The sequence below is a fragment of the Tachyglossus aculeatus genome (assembly GCF_015852505.1).
Source record: "Tachyglossus aculeatus isolate mTacAcu1 chromosome 12 unlocalized genomic scaffold, mTacAcu1.pri SUPER_6_unloc_1, whole genome shotgun sequence".
Classification (NCBI taxonomy): Eukaryota; Metazoa; Chordata; class Mammalia; order Monotremata; family Tachyglossidae; genus Tachyglossus; species Tachyglossus aculeatus.
The window spans coordinates 15848560-15867846 of record NW_024044828.1 but is presented as its reverse complement, the minus strand read 5'-3'; the positions used below and the strand labels follow the sequence as shown (position 1 = coordinate 15867846).

The window sequence follows — 19287 nt, the reverse complement described above, 5'->3', positions numbered from 1 at the left end:
GTTTGTGTTATTCCCTGTAATGCTTTTAATCAATCAATCCATGGCATTCATTGAGCACTTACTGTGTGCAGAGCACTGTACTGAGTGCTTGGGGGAGTACAATGTTCTCTGCCCCCAACCAACAACAACCTTACAGTCCAGAAGACCTTCTCAGACGAGGTCCCAGCTCCACTCTAGCAGTGTGTCCAACTCTTCAGAATAGGGGCCTGAGCCGAAGGGCTGTGGACAGGGCTGGAGGGGTGTTCCTACCTGGGGCACATCCGGTGAAATTACGTCTCCCGGTGAGCACCCCTGGAGCCGCGACCAAGGTTTTTCTGAATGAAGCCGGGGACTGGGTAGGCAAAGAGGTAGAAGGAGGAAGAGTGGAAGAGGCGGGGAGAGGGGAGATGTATCATCCCCTCGACGTGGACGATGGCTCTTTCTGATTTCAGTTTAATGAGATCACATCCAAATGAAGGCACCACGTCTGGAATTATGATCCAACCCCGTGATCCGCCACTTTCATATATACACAGGGGAGCCAATCAGTTTCCATAGAGAGAAACTATTGCAGCCCTACTTAATAATAATGCAGGGGTGGGGGAAAGAAGATGACGACAACATAAATTCGGGTCCATGCTCCTGATCTATTAGTTCTTAGCCTGAAAGTGCCGCCTGTTGCACTGAGCAGTTCAACTCCAGAGTGCAGTCAACTTGCTGGTAAGTGCTTTGCTTGAGATTCATTTCATAGAGGACAGATTCTTTTGCCCTGAGCTTAGATTCAGGGTCCCAGGAACTTTGACAAATGTGAGAATTTCTGCTGATTTCTTTGTTGTGTGTGTGTGCCTGTGTATATGTGTGTGAGTATGTGTTTGTGTATACACCGCGTTCATCAGATTCTTTTTTTCTAAGCCACTGTCGAAAAGGAAGGTGGTTCTTTCAAAACTCAAAGTAAAGACAGGGATAGGGGAGGGCAGGAAGGACTCTAGGAAGTTGCCAAAGAAAAACCTGACCCTGGTCTTCTTGAGATTTCTGCATTTAGTGGAGGTTGTGACAGCTTGGGATGGCAGAGTTTTATGCTCTAAGAGGAGAGGTGTGACTGGGGAGAGGATGCTTTGGGGTTTCAGCCTTAGGAAACAATTTGTTTTAACAAAGCCCATTGTGCCTGGTTCATCAGACTGGACTTTAGAGTTTATTTGCAAATTCAGAGACTAAGGAGTGAGCTCGGGAATTCTTCTTATTGTCGGTGTGTGTGTGTGTGTGTGTGCATGCGAGTGTGTGTGGAAGGGGATTCAGGGGAATGTTGGAAGGCAGGAAAGCTGCAGAGTTAGATCTCAGACTAGATGGACCCGATGCCCTGGGATGCCAGAGCCATTTCTCTAGAGAGCAAACAGGCTCACTGACTGTCTACATAGCCCTCACGGGGCAGCCACGTTCCCTGCAGTGCCTCTCTGTCTCCTCCTTCCTCCTGCAGTTCTCTCCAGCTGCCCTCTGAAACCCATCAGTTCTGCTTATCTGTTTCAAAACAGATCCTGGAATATTTTTAATTTTTACAATTCCTTTGGGTTTGGCTGGGTTTTTTCATTCCAGATCCCTCTTCCAACTATTCAGCTTTAGAAGGGGACCAAAGGAAAAATGGGAAATCTTTGCAGCATTCTTTCATCAGGGTTCAAAGCCACCGCAGGGAAAGGCCTCGTTTGAGGACTGGGTTTCCGTTGAGATCGGTGGACCTGTTTCATTTCTGCTGGTGGATGTTTTCGCACCACTCCATCAACAGCCAGAACAAAAGAAATCCCCCAAGACACATTTTTAGCTAAGTGTCCCGGCCCAGTCCGGCTAGCAGTGGCCCTGTGCCATTCCTAGCGAGCCAATTATTTCACAGGGCATCGTAATGAAGAAGGGAAAATGCCTTTCCAGCATATCATGTGGGTTTTCTAGAAATGAAGATAACTGGAGCCAATGTTTGACTCCCAGATCACAAATAATACCTGGGTACAGGAGCTATTAGAGGCAGCTCGATTTGCTCTGAGAATAGTGAGGCAGCAGAGGCAAAATTAACCAAACCCTGTCGCACTTGAAGCCAATGCCACAGGGCCAAAAGAGAAAAATCAACCTTAGGTGGTCGTCACGCGGGCAACCTGTTGACACAGGAGCAAGAGAGCTTTTTCGATCCATTTTTTGATCATGCCCGACTCCTTCAACTGGATAGAGCCATTTCAGACAGGGTGAAGCAAGGAAGACAGCTTGCTGCGTGGCCTTGGGTAAGTGGCTTAGCCTCTCTCAGTCTCAGTTTGCTCATTCTCAAAATGGGGAGAAGACCCCTGCTTCCCCTCCCACACACACACCCCTTTTGATGGTATTTGTTAAGTGCTTTCTATGGGTCAAGCCCTGTTCTAAGTGCTGGGGAAGGTAACAGTTAATTTCTGTGGACCCCGCGTGGGACAGAGAATGGTGTCTAACTCGATGATCTTGCATCTCCTCCACTCCCCCCAGGATCAAATTAAACAAACCTAACCAAGCCTGCTTTTTTAGGGAAGAGACATCAGAAGAAGGGGGAAAAAAATAAACTTTTAGATACAGTGCACACTGATATTTGTCTGCAGAAAGCAGCAAAGTTCATCCTGTAAACTTTGACAAGAAAATGTCGGGAAGTTATGAGGTGGAAAGAAGGAAATCAAGCTAAAATTTGGGGAAAGGGGATGTTTATGAATCTCCTGGCATAAACTGCCAGTGGTCTAGAGCAAGTTGGAGAGTGGTTATTTGTGAGCTGTTATGAAATGACTTTAGGAAGAACGTTAAAGCTAAAACATCCTGTTTGGTTCTTCTTTTCCTCCTCCATTCTCTCTTTTCCCTGTCCCGCTCCTCTCCTCCGAAAGCTCAGGGCAAAATGGTGCCATCCACTGGTTTCCTGCTCCTGCTGCTGCTGCTGCTGGAAGCCCCTCAGGAGGGCCGACCCCACAAGCTCTACAGGGCCAACTCCATCTTCGGCTACATCGACACGGCTCTGTCTGCCGCCAAGAAGGGGCAGCTAGAGGACGGGGCTCCGCTGGTCAAGCGGAGCTTTGGCTACCTGCCGGATGGGGACCGGTCCTGGGAGAGGGAGGAGGGAGTGGAGGAGGAGGAGGAGCACAGCCAAGACAAGGAGAAAAGGACTCTCCCTGGGAGTGGGAGGGATGGAGCTGGAAGGGGCACAGGACCCCGTTCCAAGCTCCTCTCCCAGGCCCTGTGGAAGTTCAAGCAGCACCCGAGCAAGACCAAGGCCACCCGGAATACCAAGGTCACCCTGAGCCTGGACATCCCCACCAGTATCATGCAAGTCCTCTTCACCATGGCCAAGGATCAAAGCTTGCAAGCCAAGGCAAATGCCAATGCGCAACTGATGGCCCAGATCGGAAGGCGGAAGTAGAGATGCTTCGGCAAGATCCGGGGTCACGGAGAGGAGGGAGGAGTTGCTGGCAGGGGGTGGGGGAAGGAAGGGAGAAAATCCACTTGCTTGGTGGGTTGCATCCAGCACAGGGATTTGTGCTGTTTTTGCTGCCCCACTCTTAACCCTGACCCCTGGATTACCCTCCCTGAATATAGCTAGAGACGCTCTGTGCTTTTTGACCCTTAAAGATGCTTGGGATTATGCCTCCCTTATCCTCTGCTTGGTTTCCTTTTTCTCTCCCTGTTCCCCACGCAAAGCTCTCACATTCCTCTTCTCTGGACTATCTCAACTGTCTCTTCTTAAGAGGAGGCGGGTGCTTCCACACCCGCTCCTGGCACCATCCCACTCCCTGAACGATCAGGAAGACAATGTTTCAGCCTATTGCCTCCTGCCCTCATCCCTCCCTAATTAAAGCCAGTGACATCTTGAGCTCCCACATGGTTTCCATTCCTCTTCTTTCCACAGGATTCCACCCAATGCCTGGACCAGAGCACCGCACTCTCAGAAAACGTATTTGGGCCCGGAAACTTGGTTGGGGTTGAAGGGAGGAATGGTTGAGAGAGGCTCTGCCTATATGACAATGCGTTTGCTCCCTGGAGAGCCAAAGCTCTCCCCAGTCATCTCTCCACCCATAGAAACTGGCCCAGAAGCCCAATCAGGAGAGCACTGAGGCCTGGAAGGGGAGTCTTCCCTTGGAAGTAGGATTTCCACACCCACAGGGCACCTGCTGGCCCAGCGCCTGAACTTGTGGCCAACTCTGCCCATTTTTCCCTAAATATACACTGCAACTTTTCCCTCTCAAGAGTTGTATGTGCCTAACAGAGTTTTCTATCAAAACACAAGGCACACTAACTAAAACTGTCCCCTAATTCCCCTCGGGGCAGAGGGAACCTCCCTGCTTCAGAGAGGGCTGTGAATCCAGACACTTGCAAAAGCAGACAGCCTCTCCCTCAGAGAGCACTTCAGAAGTGGGTCTGTGTTCCTAACTAACAGCAGAGCAATTACTTGGAAATTAAAGAGTCAGTCATCCAGACGGGCCAGGCCTCTCAGTGCTGGTCTGTTTGCCCCACTTCCCTGGATCCATCTGTTGTTTTCACTAATTGATTTAAAATGGGAGAGGCCATGCCTGCCAGGCTGAGGCTTGTCAATAGGCAGGAATTGGTGTGTGTGAAGAGTTTTGAAAAACCTCCTTAATGAGCTATGTGGAATGCAGACAGGGCGGAGGGCGGGGGTGGTGGGGGGGAGGCGGAGGAGGGTGATTCCTTCCTTTCCGATCCCAGTGCAAAACTGAACTGAGGATCATGACTGGCTGAGTGCCAGCTCCCTGTTTCCCGCCCTGGACCATTTTCTCTCAGAGGAGAAAGGGCTCTACCCACACAAAGGCGGGCTTTCAATTAAAAACAAAAACAAGAGCAAACACAAACAACTATTTGCTAAAGGCAGTATTGTGTTCACATTTTCCCGGGTCTCAACAAAACCTGTCAGCGGCAGGCTGCTTGACATCATGATTCCATAGAGGACCCTGCACGGGTCAAAAAGTCAGGCACTGATCGGCCCCAACCCCATATTCTGTGTGGGACAGGAGAGAGTCGATGGAGAGCCTGAAAGCTGCTTCAGATATCTGTAGGAACCATGTTGAGCATCTCCCTGGGACCCAACACATGTTTTTCAAGGATATGTTAATGGCTTTCTCTAGGAAAACCATCCAAATCTGGAATTTTGATTAAATCAATCAATGGTATTTATTGGAGCTTGCTGGGTGCAGAGCTTGGGAGAATACAATGCAAGAGTTGGTAGTCTCCCTGCCCACAAGGAGCTTACAGTCTAGAACAGTTTTAGATCTAGAGTAGTCTCGATTAGATGCAGGGAAAGTGAGGACCTGACCAAGAGCTGTAAATTTTGGAGAAAAAGGAGGAGGAGGAGGAGGATTCTGAGATATTTTATGCCTTCGGGGCAGCCACTGCATAGAAAGGCTTTACCTGGTGAAACTGGGAGGTGAAAGCACCCTAGATCTAAAACAAACTAGGAAGAACCTCTTGACTGAGATAATACAGCTACACATTGTGAACTGCCAGACTGAAGGAAGAAAAAGCATAAGAGTAGTTTCTTGGTCTCCCCAGGTCTCTTCTCAGGCCAGCAGCAGGATTGGGGCCTGGCGGGGTTGGGTGAGGGGGAGAGTGTCACAGAAGGGGGGTTGATAATAATAAAAATAATAATGTTAGTATTCATTAAGCGCTTACTATGTGCCAAGCACTGTTCTAAGCCTGGGGTAGATACAAACTATTCAGGTTGTCCTGCATAGGGCTCACAGTCTTCATCCCCATTTTACAGATGAGGTAACTGAGGCATAGAGAAGTTAAGTGACTCGCCCAAGGTCACACAGCAGACAAGCGGCAGAGTCGGGATTAGAACCCATGACCTCTGAATCCCAAGCCCATGCTCTTTCCACTAGGCCACACTGCTTCTCTGATAGATGTGAGTTCTCTCAATCAGATTTTTGTGGTCACACCTCGATCCTTAGGTGCTCAAATTGTGGCCAAAACAGATTTAACTCCTGAAAAGTGCTGCGGGTGAGGATCCATTAGAAGAGCTAGTTGTGAGGCGTTGGAACGAGTATCAGAAGAAAGTTACGGAGACTCAGGTTCTAAATTGCCAAGGGAAACCTAAGCTACTTTCTGCCAGGGGCGGTCTGGCTGCAGTTACGCCTGGAGGTAGGGAGTGGGTGAGATGGTTTCTCAAAGATCCTGCCAACTTTGGGATGCTAAAAAACGTTAGGAGGTGGAATTTCTGAGCCCTTGGCTGGGAAAAGCATGTGTTAAACACAATCAGCAGGCAGGCAAGGAAGGGTAGAATTCTTCATTTCACTGGTAACACCTAGTGGACAAACAAAAGCTAACAGCTCTTCCCCACGCTATAAAAAATAATGCTGCTTATTAAGCACTAGGTTCCCCCCTTCGCTAAGCGCTGGGACAGATTTAAGCTAATTAAATCAGACAAAATACCCGTCTCACAATACAGGAACTAGTGGACAAACAAAAACTAACAGCTCCCCCACGCTATAAAAAATAATGGTGCTTATTAAGCACTATGTTCCACCCTTCGCTAAGCGCTGGGGCAGATTTAAGCTAATTAAATCAGACAAAATACCCGTCTCACTATACAGGAACTAGTGGACAAACAAAAACTAACAGCTCTTCCCCATGCTATAAAAAATAATGGTGCTTATTAAGCACTATGTTCCCCCCTTCGCTAAGCGCTGGGGCAGATTTAAGCTAATTAAATCAGACAAAATACCCGTCTCTCAATACAGGAATTAGGTAAAGTAGCTCACGAGCCTGGGATTCAGAAGGTCATGGGTTCTAATCCTTGTTCCGCCACTTGAAACTTAGCCCCTCGTGAGACAGAGACTGTGTCCAACCCAATTCCCTTGTCTCCACCCCAGCGCTCAGTACAGTGCCTGGCACATAGTAAATGCTTAACAAATATCATAATTATTACTATTATCATCCCCACTTTATAGATAAGGAAACTGAGACACAGAGAGAATTGACTTGCCCAAGATGCTGGCGGAAGCGGTATGTGAGAGGAGGTAGCAAAAAGCCTTGACCCTGCGAATCCTCAGAGGCGAGAACAGGGACCATAACGGAGACTGTGCAATTGGTGCAAAAATAATCAGCTTCCTTCAATTCTGAGCCAAAAGTGGTCAAAAAGAAGAGGGTTCAAAGCTCCAAGATTGGGAGGAGGAGGAGGAGGAGGAGGAAAGAGATGTAGATAAGGAAGATGTAGATAATTCCCCTGTCTTGAAGGTTGCTAGACACAGAATCTGCCAACACCGTGTATGTCGCCTCCCCCATACCAGCCTGCCCCTGATGATCAGGCCTATCAAGAAAATCCCCAGCATCCATGACAAGTGGGTACAGATGACTAGGTTGGCAAGCTGAATGGGCTCTCTTGCTGCCAACCCCACTGTCTATGGCACCAGATGCCATTTTAACACTCACCCCTAAGTGAGTTGGTTAGAGTTGGGGAGGCCTGTCTGCTTCTGATTGGCTGGGAGGCAGAGGTCAGGGGTCGAACGCTGAACCCTTCTTGATCCCGTTAGACCTAATGAGCAAGATTTTCAATGTAGAGTGTTCCTGCCCTGCAGCTGGGTGGGGACCTCAGTTCCAAAAGTGCTGGGATCTTAAGATCCGGGTTAGGAAGTGCAGCAATCCAGTGGGAATTGGGAACGTGGAGGGTTTTTTCGTTAAGCACTTACTATTTGCCAGGAACTTTATTAAGAGCTGAGGTAGCTACAGCTAATCAAATTAGACACAGTCCATGTCCCTCATGGGACCCGCAGTCCTAATCCCTATTTTACAGGTACGGTAACCGAAGCCCGGAGAAGTTAAGTGGGTTGCCCAAGGTTACACAAGAGACATGTGGCAAAGCCGGAATTAGAACCTAGGTCTTTCTGAGTCCCGGGCCTATGATCTATCCACCAGGCCATGTTGCTTCACAATTGAAGGAAACTCAGTTGAGGGAGACTCCTGTATTGATGGTGCTAGAGGGATGGGCAAACATTTATATCTTGAGCTCTCCCTTCTCATGGACACATGGCTATAGCCTGGACATGCAACTCCCTTGCACCACCCAAAATCCATGAGGAATAGAAGAGAGGCAATGTGATCTGGACAAACAAGCATGGGAGTGGGAGTAAGAAGACCCAGGCCCTAATCCCAGCTCTGCCCCTGGCCTGCTGGGTGACCTTAGACAAGTCACTGACTTTCTCTGACCTTGTTTCCTCCTCTGTAAAATGGGAATAAGATAGATACCTGCTCTTCCCCACCTCCTCTTAGATTCTGAGACCTGGGTGGGGCCAAGACTGTATCTGGTCTGCTTATCTTGTATCTACCCCAGCCCTTGATTCACAATAAACTTAAGTCCATAATTACGAGAGAAAACTTTCAAAATGGCCAAATAGATTTATTAAGATTAAACCCCAAGGAAGAGTAGAGAATGATACAAACACTTGGTAAGTTCATGCATCTCCCTGCACTAGGCTGAAAACCCCAGGTCTCCTTGATAATAACGATGGCATTTGTTAAGCACTTACGATGTGCGAAGCACTGTTCTAAGTGCTGGGGGCATACAAGGTGATCAGGTTGTCCCACGTGGGGCTCACAGTCTTAATCCCCATTTTACAGATGAGGTAACTGAGGCTCAGAGAAATTAAGTGGCTCGCCCAAGGTCACACAGCAGACACGTGGCAGACCTGCCCTCCCTCTGCCCATCCGCCAAGCTAGCTCTCTTCCTCCCTTCAAGGCCCTGCTGAGAGCTCACCTCCTCCAGGAGGCCTTCCCAGACTGAGCCCCTTCCTTCCTCTCCCCCTCGTCCCCCTCTCCATCCCCCCCATCTTACCTCCTTCCCTTCCCCACAGCACCTGTATATATGTATATATGTTTGTACATATTTATTTCTCTATTTATTTATTTATTTATTTTACTTGTACATATCTATTCTATTTATTTTATTTTGTTAGTATGTTTGGTTTTTTTTCTCTGTCTCCCCCTTTTAGACTGTGAGCCCAATGTTGGGTAGGGACTGTCTCTATATGTTGCCAATTTGTACTTCCCAAGTGCTTAGTACAGTGCTCTGCACATAGTAAGCGCTCAATAAATATGATTGATTAGAATCTATTACCTCTGACTCCCAAGCCCGTGCTCTTTCCACTGAGCCACACCGTTTCTCTTCCTTGATAATCATCTTTCCCCCACAGCGACTTAAGGTCCATTATTTGCCAATGAAATAATGACAGAATTCCTTTCCCAGATGGTAACCTACCTTATCTGATCAGGAAGGGACAATAGGGCACTGACTTCAGGGTCAGTTGTCGTGGTACGTACTAGATTGTTTCAAGGCCACACAGGGCCACACCCTGGAACCAGAGAGAGGATAAAGGAAGTCTCGGGGGCACAAATTCTTGCTGCCTTGGGTTTTTAGAGTTTAGGTGTTCATGACAACACCTCTGATGGATTAGGGCCTTTGCAACCCACTGAGGAGAGACAGGGATAACAGAACAGTATCCATTTTCTGCTCCCTGTTCTCCTCCACTCTCACTGGGTTCCAGCTGGAATCTTGACAGCAGGGAGACAGGGAATGGCCCCCATTCCCCTCCTCCTTGGAAGGACCAAGACCTCAGAGCTTCCTCCCCTCCCCAGGTTATTGCTCTTCAGGACAAGGTAGACAGGCCCAGGGCTTGGAGAGTGGCTCTACCCTCCTCTAGACTGTAAGCTCCTTGTGGGCTGGAAATGTTTCTGTTTATTGTTGTATTGTATCTTTCCAAGCGCTTAGCACAGTGCTCTGCACCCAGTAAGTGCTCAACAAATATGAATGACTGAATGGCTCAATACCTATTGCAGTGCTGTTTGAACAGTGTATGTATACCGGCTGTCCCAGAGAGGCAGGGTTACCACTAATTCTGTTGTATTTCCTCTCCCACGCACTTAGTACAGTGCTCTGCACATATGAAGTTCTCAATAAATACCATGATTAATTGCCACAGAATGAAACAATTGAACCAGATTCTTTTATTCACTTATTAAGGAGAAGCAGCATGGCTCAGTGGAAGGAGCACGGGCTTTGGAGTCAGAGTTCATGAGTTCAAATCCCGGCTCCGCCAGTTGTCAGCTGTGTGACTTTGGGCAAGTTACTTAACTTCTCTGTGTCTCAGTTACCTCATCTGTAAAATGGGGATTAAGGCTGTGAGCCCCCCGTGGGACAACCTGATCACCTTGTAACTTCCCCAGTGCTTGGAACAGTGCTTTGCACATAGTAAGCACTTAATAAATGCCATCATTATTATTGAGAAGCAGCGTGGCTCAGTGGAAAGAGCACGGGCTTTGGAATCAGAGGTCATGGGCTCAAATCCTGGCTCCGTCAATTGTCAGCTGTGTCACTTTGGGCAAGTCACTTCACTTCTCTGTGCCTCAGTTACCTCATCTGTAAAATGGGGATTAAAATTGTGAGCCCCCCATGGGACAACCCGATCACCTTGTAACCTCCCCAGCGCTTAGAACAGTGCTTTGCACATAGTAAGCGTTTAATAAATGCCATCATTATTATTATTATTTGGTTATATTACCAGGCCGGTCTTTGCTCAGCGCACTTTTCCCTTTAAAAACAAAAATGCACCATGCCTTCTGCATTGCTTTCCACCCTAGGTGCAGAAGGGAAAGACTGTTGTGGGCAGGGAATGTGTCTGTTGTTATATCATATTCATCCAAGAATTTAATACAGTGCTGTGCACACAGTAAATGCTCAATAAATACGATTGACTGACTGACTGGGAGTCCTTCAGCTCAGGCAAGTGCCAGGACATGGCAGGCTAAGAGGATCTCTACAGTGACACTGTTTTCCCTCTGTTTGGGGGCACTCCTCCCTACTGCCACCCTGCCGGACCTCTTGAGTTCTTCATGAGATGACACAAACCTGAACCTGGAGCCCCGGTGTCCCCTTTCCCCAGCCAGGCAGTGGCATTTCGCTCCACTGTAGGCCAAGGTCCTTTTAAATGTCTGCTGTCATCCAAGACCTGGACTGCCAGTGTAGCAGATTCATTAGATGTCACTGCAGGATTCAAGCAAGGGGGAACCCTGGCTCTGGCATAAGGCCATCACCTGAGGGCCTCTCTCCCCCTCATCCTCCCACTTCCACCATCCAGAAGAAGTAATTGTGAGCCCCCTGAGGGCCAGAGATTTGTCTCTTTTACCCTTTTTTATATTATTCCCCAGGGCTTAGTAGAGTGCTTTGCCTACAATATGGGCTTAATAAATACAATCGGACGAAGGGGTCACCAAGTGAAAGAGCTGGGCTCAGCAGGGAGAGCTGAAACCCCTCCCTAGGTGACTGACAGCACCAGAGATGAGTCAAGAGTTTCCAGTGAGGGGAAAAAAATCCTAAGAGGGCCCACAGTTAATGTTAGGCAAATGTCATAACTGGTCTTAAATGTCATAACTGGTCTTATATCAAGAAAAAGAACTGGGCATGGAATTTCCTGACTTTACATTTTTGCCCTTTAAAAAATGGGGGCTAATCCACTAGCTACATGATCGTGCTGTCTGGGGCACTGTCACTTAATAGTCATCTTGGTTCACCATCTCTCCTTCATCAAGATCCTTTCCCACTTCCTCATAGTCCTTCTCCAGTACAGCCAAGTCATCCCTGGCCTCCTCAAACTCCCCGTCCTCCATCCCTTCTCCAAGGTACCAGTGCACAAAGGCCTTCTTGGCATACATCACATCAAACTTGTGGTCCAACCGGGCCCAGGCCTCGGCAATGGCTGTGGTGTTACTCAGTACGCAGGTAGCCCGCTGGATTGTTGCCAAGTCTCCTCCGGGCAACGCCACTGGAGGCTGGGAATTGATGCCCACCTTGAACCCGGTGGGACACCAGTCCACAAACTGCACCGACTTCTTGCATTTAACGGCGGCGATGGCCACGTTGACGTCCTTAGGCACCACGTCGCCCCGGTAGAGCATGCAGCAGGCCATGTACCTGCCCCTCCGGGGGTCGCACCTGACCATCTGGCTGTGGGGCTCGAAGCAGGTGGCGGTGATCTCGGCCACGGACAGCTGCTTGAAGTAGGCCCTCTCTGAGGAGATGATGGGCGCGAACGATGTTAGAGGGAAATGTATCCTGGGGTAGGGAACCAGGTTGGTGTGGAATTGGATCAGGTCCACATTCAGGGTCCCCTCAAACCGGAGGGAAGCGGTAACGGAAGACACGACTTGTCCTATCAGCCTGTTGAGGTTGGTGTAGGTGGGCCGCTCGATGTCCAGGTTCCGGCGGCAGATGTCGTAGATGGCCTCGTTGTCCACCAGGAAGGTACAGTCTGAGTGCTCCAGGGTGGAGTGGGTGGTCAGGATGGAATTGTAGGGCTCCACCACGGCGGTAGAGACCCGGGGGGCTGGGTAGATTGAGAAGTCCAGTTTAGCTTCCTTCTTGTACTCTACAGAGAGCTGCTCCATTAAGAGGGATGTGAACCCGGAGCCTGTGCCCCCTCCAAAGCTGTGGAAGATCAGGAAGCCTTGCAGACTGTGGCATGGTTCAGTCTGCCAAGTCAGAAATGGGACACTTTGAAGGACAGTCAACCAGCTCACTTTTCACGAGCCCCATTGCCTTTTTAATTGAGGGTGGACACGGGAGGATCTGCCCTGCCTCCAGGAGATCAGAGACTGTTGATTTATGTCTACAATTAGACAGTTCTACCTTTGCAGGTAGGCTGAAAACTCCCTTAATAGATTGTACGCTCTTTTAGGACAGGAATCAGGTTCACTTAATGCTCCTGTACTCTTCCAAGTGCTCATTACAGTGCTCCACACACAGAAGGTGCTCTATAAATACTATTGATTCAGAGGTGAAGAACAAAAATCACCCATCCGCCCTCTCTAAGCCACCTCTCACTCCTACTCAGACTCGCTCTCCAGGTCACCCGGTTCCCATGTTCCACCTACAACAACCCACTTGAAGTAGCATGGCCTAGTGGATAGAGCATTAGCCTGGGAGTCAGAAGGACCTGAGTTCTAATCCCACTCTGCCACTTGTCTGTTGTGTGACCTTGGACAAGTCACTTAACTTCTCTGGGCCTCAGTTACCTCATCTTTAAAATGGGGATTAAGACTGTGAGCCCCACGTGGGACAGGGACTGCGTTCAGCCTGATTAGCTTGTATCTACCCCAGCACTTAGATCAGTGTTAGACAGAGTAAGCACTTAACAAATGCCATCATTAGTATTATTATTATGGCCCAATATGGCCCAGGGATTCCCTCATTCCCAGGCTTAAACTGATGGTGGTCGGGGGGGAGTGGGGCAGAATAGCCCATATGCCAGGGCACTTCCCTTGTGGAAGTTAGGAGAGGAAGGGCCTGGGAAAATGAAGCTCCAGCCTGGAATCATTTCCCCACCGCAGAGAGATGATAAGGGATTGTCACTTGCCATTTTGCGGATCCTCTCGAGCACCGGGTCAATCATTTCCTTCCCAAGGGAATAGTGGCCTCGGGCGTAGTTGTTAGCCGCATCCTCCTTCCCGGTGACGAGCTGGTCTGGGTGGAAGAGCGACCGGTACTTCCCTTTGCGGATCTCATCTGAGAGAGATGAGAGGCCAGGAGGTGAGGATCAACCAACCACTTAGCCCATCGCCCGCCAACCCACAGCCTCACCCCCATCTGTGTAAAGCAGGAAACGGGAGCCAAGGCAGCCGGTTTCCTTAGGCGGCTGACACAAGACCTGGTTATTTTCCCAAAAAACGGTGTTTATGGATATACCTCTCTCCCTTTACTCATTTTCCTTTGGATGATTAAGATGTGTGTAAGAGCCCAAGATCAGGTCTCTGACCCAGGAGTGTCCTGGTATCCCCTGTAAGCCACCTTATCCGTAGTATCTAGGAATGGAGTAAAATGTGTACTCCATTTTTTGACCCTCCACTGCTGGGAGGGGAGAGAGGGAGAAAACAGGCAGCTTGTCCTTTGGGACAAAGAGAAGAAATAGTGTTAGGCAAAGGAAAAGAGACTGTAAGGGGAAAAAGTAGAGAATGATAGGAAAAGAGGGAGAAAAGCAAGAGAAGAATCAGCAGAAGACAAGGAGGACAGAAAGAGAGACAGAGAGTAGAGGGAAAAGAATAGAGGGTCAGAGGATGGGACTCTCCCTTAACAGCAGAGATAATGGTCAGAAACTCACCAACCTGGCCTTCTCCTAAAATTAACAGCACTCAAAACCCAACAAAATTCTCATGCAACAACCTGGTGGAACCTGACTTTCTGAAACCACCCAGAAGTCGATACCACATAAGCAACCTAATAATGTCATACAAATAGGAGTCTTAATCAGAGACAGAAAGAAGCCCCGAACCTGAGGCATATAATGCCGGAGAATCATTTGAAGATGTCCAGAGAAATCTGGATGAAAGCAACTCCCATTTTAGGTTGTGAGCTTCTTGAGGGCAGAGATTATATCTTCTACTTCTATAGTATCAATCCATCAATCAGTGGTATTTCCTGAGCGTTTACTGTGAGCAGAGCACTGTACTAAGCACTTGGGAAAGTACAATATAACAGATGTTAAAACAGATTAGAGATCTAGGGAATAGTAAAGTAGAGAAATATTTACATTGTGCACTCTCAAACACTTTGTACAGTGCTCTTCCCACAAAGGTGCTCAATAAACATTACTGAGTGATCGATTGAAGGAATGAAGGACTCCCAGATAAGCTTACAAAACTATATTTGCTCACTGTGTCCTTTTGGCTATAGGAAGATTCAAAACCCAAGAATTACCCATTTGTCTACATTAAGAAGTTACACCTACATGTACCTTGTGGAAGAGAGAATGGCCTAGTGGGTAGGTCTGGGATTCAGAAGACTGTGTTTAGTCCCAGCTCCCTGCCTAACATAGAACCTCTATGCCTTGACCTTCCTGTCTGGAGAAGCAGTGTGGCCTGGTGGAAAGAGCATGGGCCTGAGAATCAGAGGACCTGGATTCTAATTCCAGCTCTGCCACTTGTCTGTTGTGTGACCTTGGACAAGTCACGTCAATTCTCTGCGCCCCAGTTCCCTCATCTGCAAAATGGAGATTCAGTACCTGTTCTCCCTCCTACGTAGACTGTGATGATCTTGTATCTACCCAGCACTTAACACTGCTTGGCACATAGTGAGTGCTTAACAAATACCATCATTTTTGTTATTATTATTATTATTATTATTGAAGAGTTTCTTCATAATGGGACAAGGATTGCTATATAGCTTTCAGTTCTTGCTGAGTGATTTGGTATTCAAATTATGTCATTCAACCCTAGCTTAAGGGAACTAGAATGGCTTCCATCCTCCTCCATCTAAGCAGAAATCATCTAAAACACCATCCCCCCTTTCCTCTGCCCATCCAATAGAGGTCTCTAAATTGTGTAAGAAGCATTTCAACAATCCTCTTCCACTCCATGGGGTGATGGACAAACAAAGAATGGTGCACTGTGCTTGAAGAGCAGAAAGGCAGTCTTACAGACTAAAAGTCTGGTTGGATAATTAACCTAGTTATAATTATGGTATTTATTAAGTGCTTCCTATATGCCAAGCACTGTACTAAGCACAGGTCAGATACAAGATAATCAGGTTGGACACAGTCCCTGTCCCACACGGGATTCATAGTTTAAGTACTAGAGAGTAGAATTTGATTATTTAGGAACCTGACAGAGTTTACCTATAACGCTGGGTTCCATGTCGATGAAGACCGCTCTGGGGACGTTCTTCCCGCCTCCTGTTTCACAGAAGAAGGTCTCGAAAGTACTATTTCCTTTCCTCTCCTTGGCATCTCCTGGGTGCTCCTCCTTATTGTCAGGGATGACTCCGTCCGGCTGAATCCCATGCTCCAGGCAATACAATTCCCAGCAAGCATTGCCCATCTGGACCCCAGCTTGGCCAATGTGGATGGAAAGGCATTCCCTCTGAAACAAAGCAAGCCAGGGAGACATGTTTGTCTCTGCTAAGGCATGGCATAGCAGGTTATCCCTCCCCATCCTGCTCCCAAAAGGAGGTTAACCAGGCCTCAGGACACAAAGAGAGAACCTGAGGAGCTTGTGCCTTCCTCTTGGAGATCAGGGGTGGGGGCCTGGACCCAGAAAAGTATTCAAGGGGAGGGAAAGGGATCTGAGAGGAAGAAGGGGTGACTGTAGTATAGAAACAAAAATCCCTGTTCTCTGGAGGCTGGAACAAAGAGTCGAGGAGACTCAGATTAAAGGCTTTAGCTCCTCTCGCTCCTTCTTTGAAGGAGGGAGTAGAGGTGATGCCCACTCTGTCTCTCTTCAGCTCTCCCCCTACATGTTCAGAACATTGCTATTGCCCCTGGAAATCCCCCCAACTTGGAAACAGGGCCCCAGTTAGACTGATAAGAAATCTGGTAACCTTAGTTTCAATTATTATCCTTGCTGTTTCATGGTAATTTTAAAAATTTCACATTCATTGGTCTCATTAGGACTCGGGGGAGGGCAGGACATAAGGCCAGAGTGTCCCTCTCTCTCCTTCCCTCTCCTTCTAGGAGAGAAGTCCTACCTCAAACCAGGACTAGAGTGTAGGCAAAAACTATGTGCCTTTGGGTTTGGTGTCTCCAAAGGGCTTACAAATGAGAATGCAATGTTTCCAACAAGGAATTACATCAATAGACGCTAGAACAAGGCATAATCTAGGGTGCTGGAGTGGTGGCTTTCTCAGTTTCACCCCAGCCTGGTTCTGGCACTACACTGACAAACTGAAAAACATTAAAACCTTTCCTAAAGAGAAAGGTTTGCTGTTAAATTTGGACCTCATCCTTACCTTTTACCAAGACCGACCATCTTGTAGTTCAGACTTTTGCTACTGCTGAAGTTATTTCTATTCCTCTCTCCCTCAACCCCTCATCCACCTTCAGATATTAAACTGAATTTGGAAAGCAGTGTGATGTAGCAGAAAAGACACGGACTTGGGAATCAGAGGACCTGGCTCTGTCTCCTGTGTGGCCTTGAGCAGATCACTTAACTTCTCTGTGCCTCCACCTCCTCATCTGTAAAATGGGGATTAAATCCTACTGCCTCCTACCTACACCGTGAGTTTCACGTGGGACAGGGACTGAGTCCGAACTGATTATTGTGTACCCACCCTAGTATTTAATACAGTGCTTGTTATATAATAAATGCTTAAAAATACCATAATAATAATAATGATTTATAATAAACCTGTTACTGTAGGAATAATGCAATCTACTCTAGGATACAAACTTCATAACCATGCTTACATGTGATAAATTGGTCCTTCTGACTTGTTATATAGTAAATGCTTAAAAATACCATAATAATAATAACTCATAATAAACTTGTTATTGTAGGAATAATGCAATCTGCTCTAGGATACAAACTTCATAACCATGCTTACATGTGATTAAATTGGTCCTTCTGACTTCTTATATAGTAAATGCTTAAAAAATACCATAATAATAATAATAATTTATAATAAACTTGTTATTGTAGGAATAATGCAATCTACTCGAAGATACAAACTTCATAACCATGCTTACATGTGATAAATTGGTCCTTCTGACTTGTTATATAGTAAATGCTTAAAAATACCACAATAATAATAATAATTTATAATAAACTTGTTATTGTAGGAATAATGCAATCTACTCCAGGATACAAACTTCATAACCGTGCCTCCGTGTGATAAATTGGTCCTTCTGACTATTCAAGCCAATCAAGTTTTTGTTGAATCTTACGAATGCTTTGAAAGCACCTGAAGGGGAGAGTTGTGGCTTGGATCTACATGGACCCATGGCAGACCATTCCCCAGGGAATAAAAACCTGTCCTCAGTGGCTTCTAAATTTAAAGTGAATTCTCTAGAAGCTGGAGCTGATAAAGTTTAGTTCCTGCTTCCCCACACCAAGTTGATGTGGAATTAGCAGTTCACAGCGTGGATAATGTGTACCTCTGATTCAGGCAAAATCAATGTTTATTGTGCACCTTTGTTCAAAGCATCATACTAAGCACTTGGGAGAGTACAATGGAATAGGAAGACAAGATCTCACCCCTAAAGAAGCTTATCGTCTGGTGGAAGCCAGCCTCGATTCAATCAGAATATTTCTCTTCTCTTCCAAAACGAAGTCTCCAACAATTGGAATCCATCTAGCCTCCATCTACACCAACTTCCTTGGAGAACTCATTAGCTCCTATCACTTCAACTACCATTTCTATGCAGATGATTCCCAAATCTACATCTCCAGCCCTGATCTCTCTCCTTCCCTGCAGCCTCGAATTTCCTCCTGTCTTCAGGACGACTCTATTTGGATGTTCTCCCAACATCTTAAACTTAACATATCCAAAACAGAATTCCTCATCTTCCTACCCAAACCCTGTTCTTTCTGTGATTTTCCCATTATTGTAGACAGTACCACAATACTCCCTGTATCACAAGCCTGTAACGTTGGCATTATCTTCAATTCATCTCTCTCATTCTATCCACATATTCAATCTGTTCCCAAATCCTGTCGGTTCTACCTTTGCAACATTGCTAAAATCAGCCCTTTCCTCTCCATCCAAACTGCTAGTACACTGATGCAAGCCCTATCATATCCCACCTTGGCTACTGCATCAAACTCTTTGCTGATCACTACTGCCACAAACAGAAACTCCTTACTAGTGGATTTAAAGCACTCCATCACATTGCTCCCTCCTATTTTTCCTCACTGATTTTCTACTGCAGCGTGCAGAGAAGCAGTGTGGCTCAGTGGAAAGAGCACGGGCTTTGGAGTCAGAGGTCATGGGTTCAAATCCCGGCTTTGCCAATTGTCAGCTGTGTGACTTTGGGCAAGTCACTTAACTTCTCTGAGCCTCAGTTACCTCATCTTCAAAATGGGGATTAAAACTGTGAGCCCCCAGTGGGACAACCTGATCCCTTGTAACTTCCCCAGTGCTTAGAACAGTGCAAAGCAGCAGAACAGTGCTTTGCACATAGTAAGCACTTAATAAATGCCATTATTATTATTATTATTACTGCAACCCAGCCTGCTCACTTTGCTTCTCTAATGTCTAATACCTCAATATCGCTTATCTCGCCACTGACCCCTCAACCACATCCTCCCTCTGGCCTGGAATCCCTCCCCTTTCATGTCCGACAGACCACCACTCTCCCCACCTTCAAAGCCTCATTAAAATCACTAATCCCGACTAAACCCTCATTTTCCCTACTCCCCTTTCCTTCTGTATCACCCATAAATCAAGTGCTTTGTACCCTTTAAAAGCACATGATAGTCACCCCACCCTCAGTCTCATAGCATTTATGTACATATCCATACTTTATTTCAATATCTGTCTCCTCTCAGACTGTAAGC

General features: G+C 47.1%; 2 protein-coding genes across 2 annotated transcripts; one reads left to right on the top strand and one right to left on the bottom strand.

Annotated features, from left to right (window-relative positions):
* Positions 1-2866: 2866 nt before the first annotated feature.
* On the top strand, positions 2867-3385 carry UCN3 (urocortin 3). The gene has a single exon (XM_038740955.1). It carries the CDS (start codon positions 2867-2869, stop codon positions 3383-3385), a length of 519 nt encoding a protein of 172 aa, XP_038596883.1.
* An 8005-nt stretch (positions 3386-11390) lies between these two features.
* Positions 11391-15849, bottom strand: LOC119920922 (tubulin alpha-4 chain-like). Its single transcript, XM_038741152.1, has 3 exons — positions 15633-15849; positions 13380-13528; positions 11391-12495 (listed from the first exon to the last, which is right to left on the bottom strand). The coding sequence occupies exons 1-3, from the start codon at positions 15832-15834 to the stop codon at positions 11518-11520; spliced, it is 1329 nt and encodes a 442-aa protein (XP_038597080.1). The 5' UTR covers positions 15835-15849; the 3' UTR covers positions 11391-11517.
* Positions 15850-19287: the final 3438 nt, after the last annotated feature.